The sequence below is a fragment of the Neoarius graeffei genome, chromosome 6 (assembly GCF_027579695.1).
Source record: "Neoarius graeffei isolate fNeoGra1 chromosome 6, fNeoGra1.pri, whole genome shotgun sequence".
NCBI classification, from domain to species: Eukaryota; Metazoa; Chordata; class Actinopteri; order Siluriformes; family Ariidae; genus Neoarius; species Neoarius graeffei.
Window position 1 is genome coordinate 61,263,761 of NC_083574.1, and position 24,651 is coordinate 61,288,411.

Here is a 24,651-nt window from a genome sequence, read left to right on the forward strand (position 1 = left end):
AGTATAGATCAGGGTTGGGTTATAAAAAATATCCCAAACTTTGAATATCCCAGGGAGCGCCATTAAATCCATTATAGCAAAATGGAAAGAATATGGCACCACTACAAACCTGACAAGAGAAGGCCGCCCACCAAAACTCACAGACCGGGCAAGGAGGGCATTAATCAGAGATGCAACAAAGACACCAAAGATAACACTGAAGGAGCTGCGAAGATCCACAGTGGAGATGGGAGTATCTGTCCATAGGACCACTTTAAGCCGTACACTCCACAGAGCGGGGCTTTATGGAAGAGTGGCCAGAAAAAAGCCACTACTTAAGAAAACACATTTGGAGTTTGCCCAACAGCATGTGGCAGACTCCCCAAACACATGGAAGAAGATTCTCTGGTCAAATGAGACTAAAATTGATCTTTTTGGCCATCATGGGAAATGCCGTGTGTGGCGCAAACCCAACACCCTGAGAACACCATTCCTACAGTGAAGCATGGTGGTGGCAGCATCATGCTGTGGGGATGTTTTTCATCTGCATGGACAGGAAAGCTGGTCAGGACTGAAGGAAAGATGGATGGCACTAAATACAGGGCAATTCTGGAGGAAAACCTGTTTGAGTCGACCAGAGGTTTGAGACTGGGATGAAGGTTCACGGTCCAACAGGACAATGACCCTAAACATACTGCTAAAGCTACACTGGAGTGGCTTAAAGGGAAACATTTAAATGTCTTGGAATGGCCTAATCAAAGCCCAGACCTCAATCTAATTGAGAATTTGTGGCATAACTTGAAGATTGCTGTACACCAACGCAACCCATCTAACTTGAAGGAGTTGGAGCAGTTTTGCCTTGAGGAATGGGCAAAAATCCCAGTGGCTAGATGTGCTAAGCTAATAGAGACATACCCCAAGAGACTTGCAGCTGGAATTGCAGCAAAAGGTGGCTCTAGAAAGTATTAACTTTGGGGGCGTGAATACCTATACACACTCCAGAGTTCTGTTTTTTCATCTTAATGATTGTTTGTGTCACAATAAAACAACAATTTGCACCTTTAAAGTGTTGTGTAAATCAAATGGTGCTAACCCCACAAAAATCCATTTTAATTCTAGCTTGTAATGCGACAAAACAGGACAAACACCAAGGGGGATGAACACTTTTGCAAGACACTGTAGATTATTTAATCTGGTGCCATTTAAACAAAAACATTAAAATATCAGGTGTATCAAACTGGCAGTGTGTATATATCATAATATATTCTGCTGTCATGTCGGAAAGCCCTCTGAGAGTTCCAGTGTGGTCGGGCCAATCCTTTTAGCGAACACTTAGAAAATCAATCGTATCATTTTTAATGCATTTTTAGTGGGGTGGAAAATCAAAAAAATTCACCCCTGACAGCCAAGGCTATCCATAATCTCCGTGCCCCTTTAATTATACTTTAATAAGCACTTTCTCATCCTATCGGTAACATAACGTCTTTGGATCTTGAAGGTTCTTTTGAGATTGTGGCTCTGGAGTTTTTCTCTTCTCTCCAGCTCCCGATCCCCCTTTATTTATTTTGGCGAAGGGAATAATGGCTCGAATCTGGCCAGGACTCTCATGTGTCAAGCAGCCGTCTATTTTATGCAGAAATGGCTGCTGAAATGACAGGGTAGGGGTGGCACGGCATCCTGTGAGGAAGAAGGCGAGGTTTGCTTTGCAAATGAGAACATATGTTGTTTCGAGTGAACAGAATCAGCCTGGAATTGACTGAGATGGTGTTGAGTGCGTGCGTAACAGAAAGACTCACTTTTCTGATTGCATGTGTAATATTTACAGCATTGTGTGCATGTGAGAGCGTATGCGTGTGTGGTCCCACCACAGAGAAGTATGAATTGGGGGATGGGGGTAGAGTTTAATGGCCTTTTCTCTGATGGATGGAGAATAGATGGGCCATTTTTCATCCAACTTTCGGCCTTTACTGCAGGTGGGATTAGCGCATGACTGATGCTCAGGCCCAGAAAGTATTAATATATCATTAGTATTGATCATCTTCATTAGGAGTGCTGTCTCGCCCAGCCTAATCTAAGCTCTATTGACTTGCGGTACAGGCAAACACTGCTGCTTGGCTCCATATGATCGATATTGTTTTCTCTCGATGTGGACACACACAGTCTCACACAACACACACACACATGCAGACGCTTACCCCAAAGTTTACGCTGCATTCAAGGCCAAGTTGCAACTGGTAAAATCCACTGAAAACACCCCTTCAAACGGGGTAAGGCTTCTCAACTCCCAGTTCTTTCCCTATTTATGTACACTAGCGTTCAAAAGTTTGGGGTCACCCAGACAATTTTGTGTTTTCCATGAAGAGTCACACTTTTATTTACCACCATAAGTTGTAAAATGAATAGAAAATATAGTCAAGCCATTTTTCTGGCCATTTTGAGCATTTAATCGACCCCACAAATGTGATGCTCCAGAAAGTCAATCTGCTCAAAGGAAGGTCAGTTTTATAGCTTCTCTAAAGAGCTCAACTGTTTTCAGCTGTGCTAACATGATTGTACAAGGGTTTTCTAATCATCCATTAGCCTTCTGAGGCAATGAGCAAACACATTGTACCATTAGAACACTGGAGTGAGAGTTCAGTCACGTGACCTTCGTAAACGCGACCACCATTTTGGACATGTAGTGGACTTCGGCTCGAATTGGTTTGATTGCGAGGAAGGCGACAAACGGAGAACATACAAGAAAAAGGAGCGAGATGCAGAAAACACCTTCGCTATCCAGCGACGTAGGGCATTTACAGGGCGAGCAGAGGGAGAAATAACAACAGTAACGACACATTAGCAATGCCGTACAGAAATAACAGTTTATGGCACAGACCCTTTCGGTTCTCGCTCATCTAGCTGCTACAATGACTGCTTAGACTGCAACAATAATACCTAACACACATTTAAGTATCCGTCGTAAAGACGTGAAACTCGTCGAGTGACGAGTGTGTTCATTGATAAGCTAACACAATCTAAAAGTAGACATACCATCACACTGCCCTGGCGCTGTGTACAGTTTACCTTCTATGGTTTGTGCACTCACTATTTGCCATTACTTTCTGCAACCGTTGTGACAGATTACAGGGAACGGCCTGGATTTAAGAGACAAATACATGTTCCTCTTATTTTGAACACTTATTTGTAGGCAGTGCTTAATTTGTAAAGTGGGAGGTCCCGGAGCGCAGAGGATGAGCGGCTCCGGTGCAGAAAAAAAGGGGGGGGGGAGGGGGCGCTGCGCTGCGCTTCTGGGCATGTTTTGTAATAACACTGCAAATTAAGTTCATCTGCAGATATTTTGTGGATGTCGTTTCATGAGAGAAATCACCAACAAAACAGATATCAAAATCAGACATTAACACTAAATAAACTTGCATTTTTTTATTTAATTATTTTTTTTTTATTATTTTTTTTTACATAGTCAAAAGAGGTGTCGGATCACCGGATCCAGTGTAAATAGCTGCCGGAGCCAACGCCCGAGGTTCCGGAGCGCGCTCCGGCTTGCTCCCCCTCAAATTAAGCGCTGTTTGTAGGACACTGCCTCTGATCTGTCCTACAGTCTACCAACAGCAAAGGAACACAACGCTAGCTAATGTCGTTAGCTAATAGCTACTACAGAAGAACAAAGAGGTTACAATGGGTTATTTTAGCCTATTTGGTTACACACTCGCCGCCACAGAATGTTAACAGCAATGTAATGCCTTTTCTGGCTAATTTTATTCGTCTTACCTCCAACAAAGTGGTCACTACACAAGCGTTGGTATGCCGCTATCTATCTTCTCCGTCGGTCAGCATCTACCGGGATCCGATAAAATGATAACCCTTGCCTTGTTTGTTGATGGTTACTACATCCAGGTGCACAACAATATAGTGGCATGATGGAAGTCTTGCTGAAAATAAACACTTTCTTTGCTGCCGTTCCTCAATGTTGGCTGTGGTAAACTACTGGTAGTACATGTCCAAAATGGCGGCTGCGTTTGTCGTGACGTCACATGAAAAGGGTCCATACACCTATGGAGATATTGCACCAAAAACCAGACATTTGCAGCTAGAATAGTCATTTACCACATTAGCAATGTATAGAGTGGATTTCTGATTAGTTTAAAGTGATCTTCATTGAAAAGAACAGTGCTTTTCTTTCAAAAATAAGGACCTTTCAAAGTGACCCCAAACTTTTGAACGGTAATGTACAAAGTAGCTGCTCTCACTGTGCTACTTTCAATTCTCGACTTTCAAATTAGTTTCGAGCAGGTTTGTCTTCAGTTAATACTGTATACTGACACAGAACTTGATTAAATCTATAACACTGACCATCTACACCACTCGCTGTTCTGAGAAGGTAACCGTCAATGCTATAATCATGACCCGCTAACATGAGCCGCTATTGTCTGCTGGCTAGCTTGTTGCTAAGCTACAATCCAGATCAGTCCAAAATGACGATCGAAGGTTTGAACTTCACGATAGTAGAACGGTACCAATAGCCACTCGGGCCTGTAACTGTAAAGTAGCTTTTTATTAGATTTAGGTGCTCTGACAGAGCAAACAAAAGACATGCTTTTTTGGAGATGTCCATTTTTTTTTATCTCCCGCTGGCCGAAAGACCCGAAGAGGGATTATGTCGTGCCGATGTCCGACCGTCCGTCCCAGGAAGGGTACTCACCTTCTGAAATCAACTCCTCTCACAATTTTTGGAGAAATTTCACGAAATTTTCCAGGATTGTTCGTTATATGTCGGTGATACATATATTGTAATTTCGTTAAATTCGGTCACATTATACCAGAGTTACAGCCCTTGATTAACAAAATTATAATTTGACAATTTCATAAGAGTGCGTTTTCCTTCTGACATCAACTCCTCTCACAATTTTTGGAGGAATTTCACAAAACTTGGCAAAAGGCCTTGTTATATGTTGGTAGTACGCATATTTTTTTTTTTCAATTCGGTCGCATTTTACCAGCAACCTTGTAATTTGACAATTTCATGAAGGTGTGCTCGCCTTCTGACATCAACTGCTCTCACAATTTTTGGACGAATTTCTTGAAGCTTGGCAAAAGGCCTTGTTATATGACGGTAATACGCATATCGCGATTTAATTTAATTTGTGAAAATTTTACCAGAGTTTTGAGCCTCGATTAAATAACTTGTACTTTGACAATTTCATGAGGGTGTACGTTCTTCTGAAATCAACTCCTCTCACAATTTGTGGAGGAATTTCACCAAACTTAGCAAAAGGCTTTGTTATATAACACTTATACGCATATTGAAATTTCGTTTAATTTGGGCAGATTTTACCAGAGTTACGCCCTTGATTCTGAACAAACTTGTACTTTGGCAGTTTCATCAAGGTGTGCTTGTTTTCTGAAATCAACTTCCCTCACAATTTTTATCCCCCGCTGGCCGAAAGGCCCGAAGGGGGATTATGTCGTGGCGATGTCCGTGCAGCCGTCCTGGGAAGTGTACTCACCTTCTGAAATCAACTCCTCTCACAATTTTTAGAGGAATTTTACGAAACTTGGCAGGATTCTTTCTTATATGTCGGTAAGACGCATATTGCAAATTCGTTCAATTCAGTCGCATTTTACCAGAATTACGGCCGAGTTGCCAGCGGTGGATATTGTGCTCTCGGAGCTCTCTTGTTTTTTTTTTTTTTCACTTTGCACGTCGAACATTCTGAGGTGGTAAATGACATCATTACAGCTTGCAAATTAGCACGTACAGTGTACCATGAATGCAGCGCTAGCTATACTGTGTTTTATAGTTCGCATGGCTACTCTATACTCCAACTTCAGATCGCTGCTAAGTATTGTGTTCAGTTAAATTCCAGTCCCAGACTCAAATTACATTTGGTGCGTGAGGCCTAATTCCGAGCTTTGTCGATATTTCAGAGGTTTGACTGACATGCTGTTGTACAATTTAAATGTGTAATGTTTAACTTCTATTTGCAGTGCACAGAGACTGTAATTTGTACGTGTGCATTTAGAAACTCAAAGCTCTTTGAATTCGAACCTCTTCTCATTTTGCTCTCACTAACCGCAATGTGAGTGAGTAATGGCAGTGGAAAAAGGCAGTGAAAAAAGGCATAATGGGCTTGAGCTACTGCTGAATCATCCTCATATGCTAGTACGATTGCATCAAAAAAAACAAACAAAAAACACACACACACACACACACACAAACTACAGCAGGCTCCATGCTTTATTCTTTTAGGCTAAAGTTTATGCATGGAGGTTGAGAAATAAAATTTTAGATCAGCTCCAGGCTTAGAAGCTGCTATAACGGTTAGTCAGGTGGACGATGAGCTCACACGATGTCTGCCTCTATGTCTGCCTCTCCTCCTTGCCGTCTGCCTGTCCGTCTGCCCTGTCCGTGTCTCGACGTCTATGTTGGGAGAGATTTAGGCATATGCACATAAACATATGTATCTGTGATACGGGGCAGCAGTCATCTTTTTATTTTTAAATGATTTGAAGACTAATGACTGCCTGCCACTCAAACAAAAAAAGTAGCTCCATTTTTAGAGTCTGCACTGGAGTTGAGCTCTGCTGCCCTCTGCTGTATGTTTGATGTGTTGCATGTGAAGTTAAGCCAAAATAATTGGGCTCTTTTTTCCAAGTCATTCAATACATACTGGCTTGTATTGTTTGATTTGTTTTCATTCGTGGAAGCTTGTGTAGGTTGTAAATCTCCACCTCATCTTTATATGCATCATGATACAGTGTTATGCTATATGTGCTGATGTACCGAATTCATTGGGCAGCAATGGGAGCCATAAGGCCAATTTATGCTGACAACCCAGTCCTCGCAGATGGCGTCGCAGATGGCGTCTGCGAAGCCCCCCCCCTTCGCAGACGCTCTGCGCGCACCTCCCAAAAATTGTGACCACCGCAGACAGCCTCGCAGACAAGAGGACTCTGATTGGTCCGCTCTACATCCGCTGTACACGCACTTCCGCTTCCCGACTTTCCCGGTTTGTTTTGTTTTCACGACCGCCATTTTTAAAAACACGAGCAAAGATGGAGCAGCACGAAGAGCGGTTGATCGAGGAAGTGAGGAAGTACGTACATCTATACGACTCCAGTTCTAGTCATTATAAGTAACCGGAGGATAAACACTCCACTAACCACACCCACCAACTACTCCTAGCGATTTCGCGACTTCGCGCCCCCTTGCGTTGTGGCGGTGAATAACATCACGCACGCCTATTACTCCCCGCTCAACGATAAATTACAACTGTCTGCAAAAAGCTATCTGCGAAAGCCTTGTCACAAGAGCATGCAGAGGCCCATACACAGCATTGTACTTGGGACAACTTTCAGTTCCATCACATGTAATCACCTCTTGTATAAATGGCACATTAATTTACAGTCAGTTATTAACTTCTGAATTGAGATAAACCATAATTTGGTTCATAAATAGAGGCACTATTCAAATAAAGTGCAGAGAAACGATCACCTCGTCAATATATGATATGTCTCAGAAGGCAGCTGTCCTTGTACTTTAGCCCAAATATGTCCTGAATGAAAGGCAGAGGTAGAGAGAGCATTGTTCATGTTCGTGGTGTTATTAAAGCTAGATCAGATGTTACAGTGTCTTGGGAAAGTTATTCATCCCCTTTGGTGTTTGTCCCGTTTTGTCGCATTACAAGTTGGAATTAAAATGGATTTTTGGAGGGTTAGCACCATTTCATTTGCACAACATGCCTATCATTTTAAAGGTGAAAATCGATATTTTATTGTGACACAAACAATAATTAAGATGAAAAAACAGAAATCTGGAGTGTGCATAGGTATTCACCCCTTTTCGTATGAAACCCCTACCTACATGAAAACCAAGGAGCCTCAGACAGGTCAGAGACAAAGTTGTGGAGAAGTATAGATCAGAGTTGGGTTATAAAAAAATATCCCAAACTTTGAATATCCCAGGGAGCGCCATTAAATCCATTATACGAAAATGAAAAGAACATGGCACCACTACAAACCTGACAAGAGAAGGCCGCCCACCAAAACTCACAGACCGGGCAAGGAGGGCATTAATCAGAGATGCAACAAAGACACCAAAGATAACACTGAAGGAGCTGCAAAGATCCACAGCGGAGATGGGAGAATCTGTCCATAGGACCACTTTAAGCCGTACACTCCACAGAGCGGGGCTTTATGGAAGAGTGGCCAGAAAAAAGCCATTGTTTAAGAAAACACGTTTGTAGTTTGCCCGACAGCATGTGGCAGACTCCCCAAACACATGGAAGAAGATTCTCTGGTCAAATGAGACTAAAATTGAACGTTTTGGCCATCATGGGAAATGCCATGTGTGGCGCAAACACAACACCCTGAGAACACCATTCCTACAGTGAAGCATGGTGGTGGCAACATCATGCTGTGGGGATGTTTTTCATCTGCAGGGACAGGAAAGCTGGTCAGGACTGAAGGAAAGATGGATGGCACTAAATACAGGGCAATTCTGGAGGAAAACCTGTTTGAGTTGGCCAGAGGTTTGAGACTGGGACGAAGTTTCACGTTCCAACAGGACAATGACCCTAAACATGCTGCTAAAGCTACACTGGAGTGGTTTAAAGGGAAACATTTAAATGTCTTGGAATGGCCGAATCAAAGCCCAGACCTCAATCCAATTGAGAATCTGTGGCATAACTTGAAGATTGCTGTACACCAACGCAACCCATCTAACTTGAAGGAGTTGGAGCAGTTTTGTCTTGAGGAATGGGCAAAAATCCCAGTGGCTAGATGTGCTAAGCTAATAGAGACATGTCGCAAGAGACTTGCAGCAAAAGGTGGCTCTACAAAGTATTGACTTTGGGGGGGTGAATACCTATGTACACTCCAGATTTTTTTTTGGGGGGGGGGTTCATCTTAATTATTGTTTATGTCACAATAAAACAACAATATCAAATGATGCTGTCCCCAAAAATCCATTTTAATTCCAGCTTGTAATGCGACAAAACAGGACAAACACCAAGGGGGATGAATACTTTTGGAAGACACTGTACATTACAGGCATTTAGCAGACTCTCTTATCCAAAGCGACATACAACATACCCGGAACAGCCTGGGGAGCTAAGGGTTAGTTGCTTTGCTCAAGGGCACTTCAGCCATTCCTGCTTGTCCAGACTTTCGATGTTGAGTCATGTCTGCTTAGTTTTCTGATCAGGAACTGCTTCTTCTTCTTCTTCTTCTTCTTCTTCTATTTTCACTCCTGAATAATAGCACATTAAAACCCCATCTCATGACAGTGTTTGAGAATGTATAGGTCCAATCTTCAAATTACCAGCCACTCTATTAATGTTAACTGTGTTGTCCTTTTTGTGTGTGTGTGTGTGTGTGTGTGTGTGGCACAGCCCAGGCGACAGCAGGACCCCAGCCCTGGCTCCAACATGGGCAACGCTGACGATCACAAGATGCGCTAACGGCAATCAACAATCCAGTGGGCAGGGAAAGGGTGACACCATCTCTATCACCATAACAATCTCACAACTCCATTGCCCCGAATCATTACACAAGAGACCAAAGTCCACATGTGGGGGGGTGGGGGAGGGTTTCATCGCACTCCCTTGCTAAAACATTTTGACAAGATGTATGTCGGGCTGGTATTAACCTGGTTCTGGGGGATACGTCGTATTTAATTATTTTTCCCCTCCCCACCCTACCCCCCACCCCGTTCCTTCTTGGGGTTTTGCACTATATGATACTTTCAAATAACTTCCCACGTTGCCTTCCAGTAAGTGTTCCTACCTACATTTTCTTTCATCCCCCTATGCAAGCTATCTTATTTTTATTTTTGGCACTATTGTAATGAAACGGCATTCTTATTGTTTTTATTCATATTTGTTTGTGTGAAAGTCAAAATGTTTACTTTTTGGATTTTTTTTTTAATTTTCTATATATATAAAATTTGTGTGTCCTTGCGCTTTTGTAGGAGAAACCATTAAATCTTGCTTGTTCAATTTGTGCTATAAGGTAGTGAAAAAGAGAAAGAAAAAGAAGCTGCTGATCTTGTTGACAAGGAAGGCTTATCATTTTGTCATCATCCCCCATGCTCTCGGCATCTTCCAGTCTTTTCTCGTTAGCGTACATCAGAACACGCTTTGAAAGCAGCAGGAAGCGCATATTAAGGTCAACCAGCTCATATTGGCTTCCACCTTATATTATTCCATTCGGTCATGTTTTTCCTGTTTGTACCAGTTCACAATCTTTTTTTTTCTACGCCTTGAGAGAAAATGTAGGCGAGCTTTCCCTCCTACCGGCGCTGCTTGTTTGAACTCACTCCACAAAACTTGATCAAAATACGCAACGTAAGTTTTTATAAGTGAAATCACAACATGATGAAATATTTCAAGACAGCTAAATATCACATGTACGTTTGCTCGGCTATCTTCAGGATTTTGGTCCTTTGGGTTTCTGGAGCGCTTGATAAAAGAATACAGGGTGAAGGAGTTACTCAAGTAAGATGAAGATTGGTGTCAGTAGTAAGACGAGAAAGTTACTCAAAGCTGAAAATTGAGCCGAGACACAGGACAAGTTGATTTTTTTTCCCAAAGATTTTATATATATCAATATCCGTAGAAAAGAAAATCACTTCAAATCATGTTGTATTTGAGTTCTGAGTATCTGTAGTGTGTTAAACAGCTGTTGTAGCGAATTATGTGTCAGTATGTTGATGCTTTTCACCAAAATGTTCATATCGAGGCATTTATAAGTTAGTGCTCTTAGGTGATCTTCCCAAAATCAATGTAGCCTTAAAGAACACACTAAGCAAAACTTAGTGGCCATCATGAATACTGCTTTATAAAGGACTGAGAGATGCAGGCTCTGTGTGCTACGGCAAAAATGCGTCCACTGTAGCGTCCGACGCGCCACGCTTGATTCTGTTTCATGTTTTATTTCTACTCTGTGTCGTCAGCCATGCCACTCATGATGTAATTTATTACTAAATTATTAATATTACTTCGATTACATTTAAGGATCAGAGCTATGAGTAAGAGGTGGCTTAAAAGTAATCTAAGTAAACTTTGGAACAATGTTATCACAACACATGGGAAAAAATCGTGTTATAAAGGATTTGCACCATCACGTGACCCCCATAGCAATGGTGACTACGCCACCATGACAGGGGGCACACTTGTAGTGCTTCATTCAAACGAGTTAGTTGTTATCAGTCGGTATGGGAAGGTTTTGCTGCGTTTTTGGATGTGCAAATCGTTCTGAACGAAACAAAGACATCAGATTTTTTAATTTACCAAAAATAATTCTTCACCAGGGAGAAAAAAACAAGAGAGATTTCTAAGCATAGAAGGGAAAAATGGCTCGCAAACATACGAAGTGCAGCAAGGTGTTCAGTCTTATACAGAGAAGCGAACATTAGCCTGAGCACCTCGCTGCACTTTGTCTCTTACACTCATGTTCACGTCACTGGATAAGAATGAGCACCTTGCTGCAGTTCTGAAATTATCTCATCTCATCTCATTATCTGTAGCCGCTTTATCCTGTTCTACACGGTCGCAGGCAAGCTGGAGCCTATCCCAGCTGACTACGGGCGAAAGGCGGGGTACACCCTGGACAAGTCGCCAGGTCATCACAGGACTGACACATAGACACAGACAACCATTCACACTCACATTCACACCTACGCTCAATTTAGAGTCACCAGTTAACCTAACCTGCATGTCTTTGGACTGTGGGGGAAACCGGAGCACCCGGAGGAAACCCACGCAGACACGGGGAGAACATGCAAACTCCACACAGAAAGGCCCTCGCTGGCCACGGGGCTCGAACCCGGACCTTCTTGCTGTGAGGCGACAGCGCTAAGCACTACACCACCGTGCCGCCTAGTTCTGAAATTATTATTATTATGGAATTCTTATCTCCATAAGTATACCATAGGGTTTTAAACCTCTCCATTCGATGCTGAGTCCCGCCAAATGTTTGGGAGCCATTTTTCCCTTCGACGTTGAGAAATCTCTTCAGTTTTTCCCCCCGATGATAAATTACTTTTGGTAAATTAAAAAGTCTGATGTCTTTGTTTCATTCAGAATGATTGGCACATCCAAAAACACAGCAAAACCTTCCCATAACGATCAATAACAACTAGCTTGTCTGAATGAAGCACTACAAGTGTACCCCCTGTCATGGCGGCGTAGTAACTGTTGCTATGGGGGTCACATGATGATGTAAAGCTTCTATTTGTAGGTTTAAAAGGAAACTCAAACAAGTCCAGGTATGGAGCAGTAAGATGGAAATGATAGAGTAGGTCAATAGGGGTGAATCCTATTTCGGGAGTTTATTTGCCTTTCATAATCAAATTGAAACTGCATTACCTCATTGAAATGATGCAGGCAGTAGCTCATTCTAGGTCAGAAGTGCAGTACTCAATAGGTCTCTCAAATTGGTTTTAAGATGTAGCCGATTAATCGAGCATAGCCTACCTCCAGCTACAACCAAAAAGTTTCATAGCAAGAATGATCTGATGGCTCCATGTTAAAGATGTTTCTGCTTGACTACAGTGTCTTGCAAAAGTATTCATCCCCCTTGGTGTTTGTTCTGTTTTGTTGCATTACAAGCTGGAATTAAAATGGATTTTTGGGGGGTTAGCACCATTTGATTTACACAACATGCCTACAACTTTAAAGGTGCAAATTGTTGTTTTATTGTGACACAAACAGTAATTAGAATAAAAAACAGAAATCTGCAGTGTGCATAGGTATTCACCCCCTTTTCTACGAAACCCCTAAATAAGAGCTGCTCCAACCAATTCACTTCATAAGTCACATAATTAGTTGATTAAGATCCACCTGTGTTCGATCAAAGTGTCACATGATCTGTCACATGATGTCTGTATAAATCAACCTGTTCTGGAAGGACCCTGACTCTGCAACACTACTAAGCAAGCAACATGAAAACCAAGGAGCCTCCAAACAGGTCAGAGACAAAGTCGTGGAGAAGTATAGATCAGGGTTGGGTTATAAAAAATATCCCAAACTTTGAATATCCCAGGGAGCGCCATTAAATCCATTATAGCAAAATGGAAAGAATATGGCACCACTACAAACCTGACAAGAGAAGGCTGCCCACCAAAACTCACAGACCGGGCAAGGAGGGCATTAATCAGAGATGCAACAAAGACACCAAAGATAACACTGAAGGAGCTGCAAAGATCCACAGTGAAGATGGGAGTATCTGTCCATAGGACCACTTTAAGCCGTACACTCCACAGAGCGGGGCTTTATGGAAGAGTGGCCAAAAAAAAGCCACTACTTAAGAAAACACATTTGGAGTTTGCCCAACAGCATGTGGCAGACTGTGGGTGGTAGAAAAGGGCAACTGGACTTGCTTGAAGATTCTTGAAAACGTTTCACCTCTCGTCCAAAAGGCTTCCTCAGTTCTGTCTGACTAATAGGGAGTATCAGATATTTATCCTCTCCTGGCTCAGAATCAGAATTCTGATGACCAGCTCATCTAAGGCTACGTTTACACTAGACCGTATCTGTCTCGTTTTCTTCGCGGACGCACTGTCCGTTTATATTAACCCCCCTGAAAAATGTAATGTAATGTAAACGGACAGTGCGTCCGTGAAGAAAACGAGACAGATACGGTCTAGTGTAAACGTAGCCTTAGATGAGCTGGTCATCAGAATTCTGATTCTGAGCCAGGAGAGGATAAATATCTGATACTCCCTATTAGTCAGACAGAACTGAGGAAGCCTTTTGGACGAGAGGTGAAACGTTTTCAAGAATCTTCAAGCAAGTCCAGTTGCCCTTTTCTACCACCCACAGTTTACTATGACCTGGATGATTGAGAATCTTCACAGACATGTGGCAGACTCCCCAAACACATGGAAGAACATTCTCTGGTCAAATGAGACTAAAACTGAACTTTTTGGCCGTCATGGGAAATGCCATGTGTGGCACAAACCCAACACCCTGAGAACACCATTCCTACAGTGAAGCATGGTGGTGGCAGCATCATGCCGTGGGGATATTTTTCATCTGCAGGGACAGGAAAGCTGGTCAGGACTGAAGGAAAGATGGATGGCACTAAATACAGGGCAATTCTGGAGGAAAACCTGTTTGAGTCGGCCAGAGGTTTGAGACTGGGACAAAGGTTCACGGTCCAGCAGGTCAATGACCCTAAACATGCTGCTAAAGCTACACTGGAGTGGTTTAAAGGGAAACATTTAAATGTCTTGGAATGGCCTAATCAAAGCCCAGACCTCAATCTGATTGAGAATCTGTGGCATAACTTGAAGATTGCTGTACACCAACGCAACCCATCTAACTTGAAGGAGTTGGAGCAGTTTTGCCTTGAGGAATGGGCAAAAATCCCAGTGGCTAGCTGTGCTAAGCTAATAGAGACATGTCGCAAGAGACTTGCAGCAAAAGGTGACTCTACAAAGTATTGACTTTGGGGGGTGAATACCTGTGCACGCTCCAGATTTCTGTTTTTTCATCTTCATTATTGTTTGTGTCACAATAAAACAACAATTTTCACTTTTAAAGTTGTAGGCATGGTGTGTAAATCAAATGGTGCTAACCCTCCAACTATCCATTTTAATTCCAGCTTGTAATGCGACAAAACAGGACAAACACCAAGGGGGGGGGAGAATACTTTTGCAAGACACTGTCGTATTAAACTGCTGATTGTTGTCACCAAATGATCAGAGAAGTCGTCACTTTGAAGGTCCCATGTTTTTTCAAACAGTTGAGCTAAATCAACGGTCCGTGTCGAGCTGGTGTTACTGCCATGTCTTGATTCTTCCTTTTACTATCCAAGCAACAAATAGGAAACCCTCTCACACTCCCTCTTTCCCCCCTGCCAGGTGTGTCTTGTGCTGTGTGTCAAAAACTACCATTGCTGCACCTCATAACATTCTGAGATTCTGCATCAACCTTTTACTTAATGCTGGCATTAAGACAAGATACACACCAGGGAATGGATTTTCACACATTTCATTTTTTTTAATAAATGGTTTATTTTCTTAATTGTCGTTTAAGTTATTGATGGAGGATTGCCTTTTCATTTTCAGGTCATGCTATGAAGAATGATGTAATTCTGTTTTTATTGCTTACTTTTTTCCTTAATTCCATCAGGGCTTAAGGATGCTTTTTCTATGTTACATAGCTCTCCTCCCATTTTTAAATAGGGAGGACTGTTAACTGAAGTGTTATGTTTGACTTGTTTCTAAATAAACTTTTTACAAATGAGTTATGTGCAGTCTCCAGGAGGGCCGTGCTGTTTACGGGGAACGCCGTCACTGTATGTTTAATATTGTAAACCTGACTGGTATGAGACATTATGTGCTTATATTTTAATTTTTAAAAAATTATGATATCAGAATTTTTCTACGACAACATATTAGGGTCATTGTAGGTTAAAAAAAAGCAGAGGTGGTGATGGGGGGTAATACTCTGGAAAAAAAAAACAAACTAAAAATTTCTGACTTAAAAGTTGTACATTTATGCTAAATAAAAACTCATATTCTGAGATTAGATGGTCATAAATTTGCGAACGTACATTCTGAGGTTAAATAGTTATACATTTTAATACTAAGAAGTCAGAAATTTATGAGAAAAAACTCATGCTTCCTGGCTAAAAAAAAAAAAAAATCTCTTGGTGCTTTATTTTTTTCATCTCATCTCATTATCTGTAGCCGCTTTATCCTGTTCTACAGGGTCGCAGGCAAGCTGGAGCCTATCCCAGCTGACTACGGGCGAAAGGCGGGGTACACCCTGGACAAGTCTCCAGGTCATCATAGGGCTGACACATGGACACAAACAACCATTCACACCTACGGTCAATTTAGAGTCACCAGTTAACCTAACCTGCATGTCTTTGGACTGTGGGGGAAACCGGAGCACCCGGAGGAAACCCACGCGGACACGGGGAGAACATGCAAACTCCGCACAGAAAGGCCCCCGCCGGCCACGGGGCTCGAGCCCAGGACCTTCTTGCTGTGAGGCGACAGCGCTAACCACTACACCACCGTGCCGCCCGCTTTATTTTTTTATATTGTGCAATTGAAAGTAAAGACTGCATTTCCTGTAACTGTTGGCTCAGCTGTTTCAAAGCAAGAGATTTGGGCAGATGAGAAAAAACCACATGCTGAAAGTAATGAGAAACTGCGCTTACACAATAATTAAAAATTTATAAACAGCCAAGACAAAAAAAGGACATGGATGAACAAACCTGTGTGGTTTATACGTTCATCTCCTGTTGCATTCAGGAAGTGCAACAATCAATCATGCGTTTCCTGGCTGTGACACTTTCTGGAAAATGCGGTGGAAAATCTCTTGGTGCTTTATTTAAATAATATTGGCTGGCTTTGAGTGGTCTATCAGATACAGTACAGCGCTGCTTGAGAGTTTGTGAACCCTTTAGAATTTTCGATATTTCTGCATAAATATGACCTAAAACATTATCAGATTTTCACGCAAGTCCTAAAAGTAGATAAAGAGAACCCAGTTAATTAAATGAGACAAAAATATCATACTTGGTCATTTATTTATTGAGGGAAATGAGCCAGTGTTGCATTACTGCCATCTACAGGTTTACCTTTGACCGTGCACTGACGGTTACATCATTCTGTCGTTAAACGAACAGCTGATCACACCGAGGTGCTCGCTGACCGCCGATATTTATTAGTTTGGTCCTGCGTTTCCTTTCCTTCGCAACATAACATCTTTTCTTCTCGCTTTCTGTTACTGTAGTCGGTCTTCCACATTTCATTTATGTCCTCCATTTTCCTCTCCTGTTTCAAATTTGTATCCCACCACGCCTTGCGCGAACGGGGAACGCCCACCATGTGATGCATGACGTAGTATCTTGTATTGCGTCATGGTGAAGCAGGAAAAACTAGCTGAGAATTTCGGGCCATGTGGCCGTAAATTCATTAATTGTTCCATTTTAAAAAACTAATAAAATTGGAAGTCTGTGATTCGAATTCAGTAGCTTTCCGTCCACTAAACAAAAATAATCGGTTGTCAGGGAAAATTCTTTTTATGACCTACACTTGAAAAATCTGAAAGGCAGTCTAGCTTTAAATTGTTTCCCATTTAAATTGTACGGTACATTGTTGAGTTGATTGGAGTGTGTAGGAACTTTCAAGCTGTAATCCAAGACTTCCTGATTAACAAATATGAGGTAGGGGTAGGCGGGTAGGCAGTGAGCCGGTCAGAAAACGTTATGAGCTGAAAAACAGAGACTTTAAATGCTTTTCTTTGATGTTCTGATGCCGCCTGTCTGCTGGTCAAAGGAGCATGGGGAAAAAATAAAAACAGCTCCCATGTGAGAAGGTCTGCTGTGTCCTCTGAGCAGCATGCTTCTGACATTATGATGCTCCTAATCTCATGTGGAAGCTCTGGAACTAAACATCATAAGAAAAGGCTTTTTATTTGTTTCTACACAATCTGGTGTGGGCTTTCCCAAAAGCCTCTTAACGCTAAGAGCGTCTTAACTAGGAGAGAGTGTTCATTATGATGCTCGCGCTACCATTTACTTTTGGGAAAGCCACCCCTGTTCAGTACATTGGCATGCAGCTCAGTGTGTGTGCCATGAGAGCCTTCTTCATAGAAGAACTCAATCAGGGAGAAGTCAGAAAGTTTCAAGTGGCCATATGTGATTATAATAGCGGATGTGCTGTCTCGCAGCAGGCCTGTGTCCAATGGCAAATTGGATTGGCAAATTAACAAGGAGGCGGTTTAGATCATTTGGAACAGCCATGGTGGCGTCCGTCTTTTTGTGAATAGACAGACAATGTGCTGTCTACGGTAGATCACAGACTGATATACTGTACATATGTGCTTAGGTACACAATTGACACAATTTCCACCACTATCACCATTATGGATGATATGCTGTAGTGCGTTTGATGGACTATAAACATTTATATTACAAATAACCCCATCCTGGCCAAATAGACCATGGCTCCACCTGTTAATGTTAGTACAGTGTCCTTCAGAAGTAGTGAAGGTTTTTTCCCCAAGTGCCGTCTTCCTTGATGAGTAATAACAGCAAAGTCATCCCCTCATGACTGGAACCTCACATGGGCTCACGCTATGTCACTCTTGACCTCAGGCTATTCTCGTCAACCCAAGTGATCCAAGTGTTCTTCTGCTTAGCTGCAGAACCACAGTTATAGAACTCCTTTCATTCTGGTCCACCAGGATGGTTTCCTTTGGAACTAGTGGAGGCTGTGTACCAAAGATCATCATGAAGCTTCATAACACATCCTCATAACACACCTCACTAAACAATAGCAGATAGTACTCATTATAGTCTAAATACCATTTTACAACTACTGATACTGAGAATCACAATTCTTCGTTTACAACCACGTGACCAAAACTGTTTGCGTAAAATGTCTCTTCGCAAGATTCACCTTGATCAAACATTTTTTGTTTACCACGAACAAGCTTCTGGCAGAATTCTGGTTGGATATTTCACAACTCTTCATGGTAGAATTGGTAGAGTTCAATTAAATTTTTTTTTTTTTTGGCATGGACTTGACTTACAAGCATGGTCCATATATGTTCAATAGGGTTGAAGTCAGGACTTGTTTTAAGCTTCATGTTAGCCTGCTTTATCCTCCACAACCAGCTCTGATGTGTGTTTGGATTCATTGTCCTGTTGTAACTCCCAAGTCGTGTTCAAGTTTCTGATGGTTTATGCTGAAGAATTCTGAGGTCATCCTCCTCCTTCATTATTCCATCCACTTTGTGCAATGAACCAGTTCCGCTGGCAGCAAAACAGCCCCAGAGCATGATGATCCTACCACCACCACCAGCTGGTACAGTGTCCCTCTGTACATGGTGGTCATTGTGGCCAAACAACTCAACCTTTGTCTCATCTGACCATACAGCTATCCTCCAGAAGGCTTTTTCTTTATCCATGGGGTCAGTTGCAAACTTTAGTTAAGCTTGAAGGTGTCAGTTTTGGAGCAGGGGGTTATTTCTTGGATAGCAGCGTCTTAGTCCATGGTGATCTGAACTGTAGACAGTGATCCAGTGATCAGCTTCTAGTTCATGGCAGGGCTGTGCCATGGTGGTTCCCAGGTTGTTCCTGACCATCCAAATCAATTTCCTTTCAGCTGAAGGTGACAGTTTGGGTTTTCTTGAAGCAAAGTGGCTTGGCAAAGTGACTACACCTCACAATAACTTGCATACAATTGTTTGAACTGAGCTTGGAATTTGCAGTTGTTTAGAAATGGCTCCAAGAGACATTCCGGAGTTGTGTATATCTGCGATCCTCATTCTCGGATCTGCACTGAGCTCCTTGGACTTTCCCATTTTACTGTGTGTTGGTCAATCCAATGAGTGCTGTAAACAAACCCTTTTTATGAAGGCACAGAGAAGCTACCAGCTGTAGTCAATCATGATCACTAACAGGAAGTTAAGAGACCTCGGCCGTGGCAAGATGAGAGACATTTTGGAAGTTTCAGCACCTGTGAATTAATAATCTAAGTGAGTGTATGTATGTTTTTGACCCTGTATGTATAATTTTGACCCTGTGTTGATTTCAGAAAACCCAAACTTCTGCACCAAATTCATGTTTTTTTTTCGATTAAAGAAATATGTTGTACAATCATTTTGCCACAGAAAACGAATAGTTCAGAGAAATCATTGAAAGCCCAATATTGCCATGACATTCATGGTCTCATCTCATCTCATTATCTCTAGCCGCTTTATCCTGTTCTACAGGGTCGCAGGCAAGCTGGAGCCTATCCCAGCTGACTACGGGCGAAAGGCGGGGTACACCCTGGACAAGTCGCCAGGTCATCACAGGGCTGACACATAGACACAGACAACCATTCACATTCACACCTACGGTCAATTTAGAGTCACCAGTTAACCTAACCTGCATGTCTTTGGACTGTGGGGGAAACCGGAGCACCCGGAGGAAACCCACGCGGACATGGGGAGAACATGCAAACTCCGCACAGAAAGGCCCTCGCCGGCCACGGGGCTCAAACCCGGACCTTCTTGCTGTGAGGCGACAGCGCTAACCACTACACCACCATGCCGCCCATGGCATTCATGGTACTGTATGTAAACTTCTGACCACAACTGTTTATTTGTGTGTGTGTGTATATATATATATATATATATATATATATATATATATATATATATATATATATATATATATACACAGTGGTAAGAGTACAGGCCAGAAGGTAAAGAGGAGTTACATTTAGAAGCTTGTAGTCATTTCTCAAATCTATTTTAAAAACAATCATTTTGACTGCTTCAAAAGATATGTATCTACCACACTATAACATATTTAGTTATAAAAGAGCACTCACTGGGCGAGGAGGTTGAGGTTTTTGAGGTCGAGGATTGACATGAATCTTGTTCAATTGACTCTGTGATCACTTGGGAGGATTCTTCCATCATTTTGCATTTCTTTCTGCGCTCTGTAAGCCGAGCATTTTGAGCTACCGCTTTAGTACCATCTTTGATTTTGTTGTGGCCCATATTTTGTGTTGGAGCCCAGTTTGGATCTGTAAAATTATAGAGATCAGTTGGTTTCCCTAATGGAAAGAAAAAGCAAAATAAAAGCAGTGTCGTCAAAAATTCTATCCAGCTCTTTTTAAAATGAAATAATCTGGGGTGTCGTGGCTCAGGTGAATAAGGCACCATACCATAAATCCGGGGACCCGGGTTCGATTCCGACCCAAGGTCATTTCCTGATCCGTCTCTCTCTCCTGTCTCTACACTGTCCTATCCAATAAAGGTGCAAAAAGCCCAAAAAAATATCTTTAAAAAAAGTGAAATAATCATAGAAGCCTTTGACTGTCGGATCACACACTCGATGATCACGGCTTTGTGGCATTTGACAGCGGCGAGTTTCTGCATGACTAGGCTATTAAACAATCCAATATTTCTTATATATTGCAATCTTTCATTAATAAATAGCTCGTAGCACTTAGCATTGATAAAATGTTCACTGCAGACTCGTGTGGTGTTTGCTTTCTCATCGCTTAGATCAGCCTGGTTTATGTTGGACAGCCGTTGACGTCTACACTCCGGGGACAACTCTATTGTTTTTTCTCCTTGATTATTTATAATTGCTGGAATTCTAAAGAATTTATAAGTCCCTTTGTCTCCAGTAGAGTTGTGCCCGCCTCCAATTACAGTACAAAGAGTCGGCATAGTGAAGAAACTAAAGGAACTCTTGAGTGTAACAACCTCTCGAGCATATCTTCTATAGTAAATGTGCGCCGCGTGAGTTTGTGTATATCCTCCAACACTTCCGGTTCAAAGCCTCATGCGTAATTAGCTATGATGTCACGTGCAAATGAAAAATTAGTACTACTTCCTATCAAATAAGAGAATCACTGGTTTCTCCTTAAGTATTAACAGTTTTTTTAGGCTATTGAGGATGAAGCTCACGCTTGTGCTGATACTGTTCTTTACAGAGGATTAGAATTAGAGCATTCTTATATTGCTCTCTCGAGGATGAAAATTGCTTAAGGTGCTGATACTGTACACTTCTGAGGTTCAAAATTGCTTGCAGATGGAAGAAGGCACCTCTTTACCCGCATTCAAGTACTGTTGCACAGTCGCTTCCTTCAGCAAATGGGCCAAGCTATCTTTCTACAGCGGAGACCCCCCACCCCCCACAGCACACAGACAGTTTGTCAGTAATCCACCAGCAGGCAGTCACTTCCATATAGAGCTTGAGAGCCCTCTTTACGCTATTCTCACCTGCAAGTGTAGATATCCTGATAGGTTTCCTGATATCGGCGACTGCACTGTCAGCATCTTTGGTAGGAATGCTGGGTTTGCCCAGAGTGTGAGATATTAGAAATTTCTGCTTCCCACTGCAGAAAACTGTCTAATAATAAACCCATGTTGCCAAAATGTAAGTTGACAGGACGGTCAGGTACAGGTTTAGCCCTGGTTTAATCATATTCTTTTATTGTGTTAGTTCTTCAAATGACATTGCAAACCAGTATTGTAATCGAGTTACTAAACCTCGAATCCATGTCCAGTTTCGAGTCCCCAGTGTTCAAGTCTGAGTCGAGTCCAAGTCGTTAAAAAAAATTTGAGTCGAGTCCGAGAAGAAGACTCCAACTGCACCATTTGACGGTGGCTGTTTTAGCACCATTAACATTAGTTTGTTCCTGAACATGACGTATGAACAGGTGAATGTGCATTCTCTTTATCAGGGAGTGCGAAGTATTGTGTCAGAGATGGTTGGGAGATGGATGTAAGTACAGAAGGTCTCATCTCATCATCTCTAGCCGCTTTATCCTGTTCTACAGGGTCGCAGGCAAGCTGGAGCCTATCCCAGCTGACTACGGGCGAAAGGCGGGGTACACCCTGGACAAGTCGCCAGGTCATCACAGGGCTGACACATAGACACAGACAACCATTCACACTCACATTCACACCTACGGTCAGTTTAGAGTCACCAGTTAACCTAACCTGCATGTCTTTGGACTGTGGGGGAAACTGGAGCACCCGGAGGAAACCCACGCGGACACGGGGAGAACATGCAAACTCCGCACAGAAAGGCCCTCGCCGGCCACGGGGCTTGAACCTGGACCTTCTTGCTGTGAGGCGACAGCGCTTACCACTACACCACTGTGCCGCTAGTACAGAAGGTGTGTTTATTAATACAAGTGAAGACAGGTAAACAATCCAGAACGGCAGGCAAAATCGTAAAACGGTGATAGGTCAATAGGTCGAGCGAAACACAAACAGGCTATCGTAGACTTGGCAGAATCACAGATGAGAAATAGGAAATCAGGGATCAGGAAACCAAACAAGGAAATAAGGCTCGGTAATGTGTCAGCAATGCAACTCAATACTTCGCAAAGTAAGTGTGTTTTCACAGTTTTTATAATGGCGCACTGATTGTGTCTTAATCCTGTGCAGGTGCGAGTTGTTTATGGCGTGCACGAGAGTCCACTTTGTACGCACGCTGTCCGGAGTGCACCCGAGAGTCTATCTGATGCACACACCAAGGCGCGCAGGTGTGACACTCTTGCACGAAATTACTGTAGTACAAAAATTAATGTAGATATAAATATCTTATGCCAAATTATTATGGCATGTTACCAGAAAATGAAGAAAAAAATCAGAGTCCGAGTCTCTAATTTATGAGTCTGAATGCAGTTAATGCACGAGTCCGAGTCATCAGTGCTCAAGCCATGAGTCCTTAAAATTAGGGCACGAGTCGGACTCGAGCAAGCCTGTTACTAACTAAAATGTCAGTTATTTGTCATGAATGTTGAAGTTAACTTAAAACAATGACTAGGTTAACACAGTGCCATTAGGTCCGTCATCAGATACTTTGGAAAGCTCGTGTTGAAAAGAAAGGATATGGAACCTGAAAAAGTTCATTATTTGGACTTAACCCTTTGAAATGACTTCATCAGGTCCCAGGAGACCCAACAATTCCTAGATTCAAACAGTGTTCTACCTGCCTAGCTGGGGTGAAGAGGGTCTGAGTATTGCAAGTAGATTCCTGCTGGTTACAGGCTAGGCCGTAATTTTGAGTAGGGACGCTAGGGACGTGTCCCTACCAATATTCAGCCGCTACTGTGTAATCACGATCAATAAAACTGATGTCCTAACCTGAGCAATGATTATATGGCACACAAAGGGTTAAATGTATGACACTGCTAATAATCCCCCCTCTAACGTAGATATACATTCTCTGATTAGCTACCTGTTTCTCTCTAACTTACATGGTTGGCTATCCCAGCTGTCACTCCATCTGCTGTAAAAGCAGCACACTTCCCACAGCAGCCGTGACTACCCGCCCATCAACCCCCCGTATCTCACATGTACACACCTGACCTACCCCACGCACCCCCCACTCTCCGTCAGCCTACAAATTGAGCTGGACTTCGATGTCCTTGCATGCTTGCCCTACAACTCACATGCTGACTTGAGTATCATGGACGACGGCCCCCCTCCCAAGAAACGAGACATTCGTTCATTCTTCTTCAAAGTCAAGAATGTAAGTGCAGGGTTTCCGTTGAGCTTTAAAAACTCAACAAAATCCTTTTGATGTATGGAAACCCTTCATAAAAGTATTGCTGCGGCTCCTTAGGCAGGTTTAGCAATGTGACAGGACGCATCAGAGCTAGGCTACTGCATAGCTGCAGAGAAAAGGAATGCTGGAGCAATGTAACTTGGTGTTAGATAATATCCTCGATGAATGAATGTTAAATTTATAGACCTAATGGTTTTACAGAATGTAAGTAGTCAGATGTAGGCTACTGCATGGCCATGCAGATGTGCGACTTGCATTTCAGAATCAACAGCGTGACAGCCGCTGAGTCTGCTGCTGAGTCTGCTGCGTTCACCGTTTTACAGAGACCTCTTTCTACTACTACTAGGCTAGGCTAGATACAACAAATCCATGGTCCTTTACTGCCACCTTCAGACGAATATTGGTAACTGCCTTGGATCACTTTTGTGTCCCCACCAATGTCAAAATCATGGCTACAGGAATCTAATCCTAATATAGGAAGTTGCCAGGAACGGCTGAAGTCATTGGCAGGATGGGGTGAGATAGGTAAGGTTTGGGTTTAGAATTGATATACACTCATCTCTAAATTGAAATGCGTAAGAAGATGAAGTTTCTGTTCATGTTTACGTTCTGTCACGTGCA

The 24,651-nt window shown here is 42.5% G+C and overlaps 1 protein-coding gene across 3 annotated transcripts in view; it reads left to right on the forward strand.

The window, feature by feature from the left end:
• The window catches only part of cbfb (core-binding factor subunit beta), a 97,446-nt gene extending 86,315 nt beyond the window's left edge, over positions 1-11,131 (forward strand). The window contains exon 7 of one of the 3 annotated variants that reach the window (XM_060923967.1): positions 9,369-9,458. Coding sequence is in view for 1 of the 3 variants with exons in the window: in XM_060923966.1 (XP_060779949.1) it covers positions 9,369-9,437 (69 nt within the window). In the remaining 2 variants the exon portion in view is untranslated. Of the gene's footprint in view, positions 1-9,368 lie in introns of all 3 variants that reach the window. The other 2 variants (XM_060923968.1, XM_060923966.1) reach the window with 2 other exon arrangements.
• Positions 11,132-24,651: the final 13,520 nt, after the last annotated feature.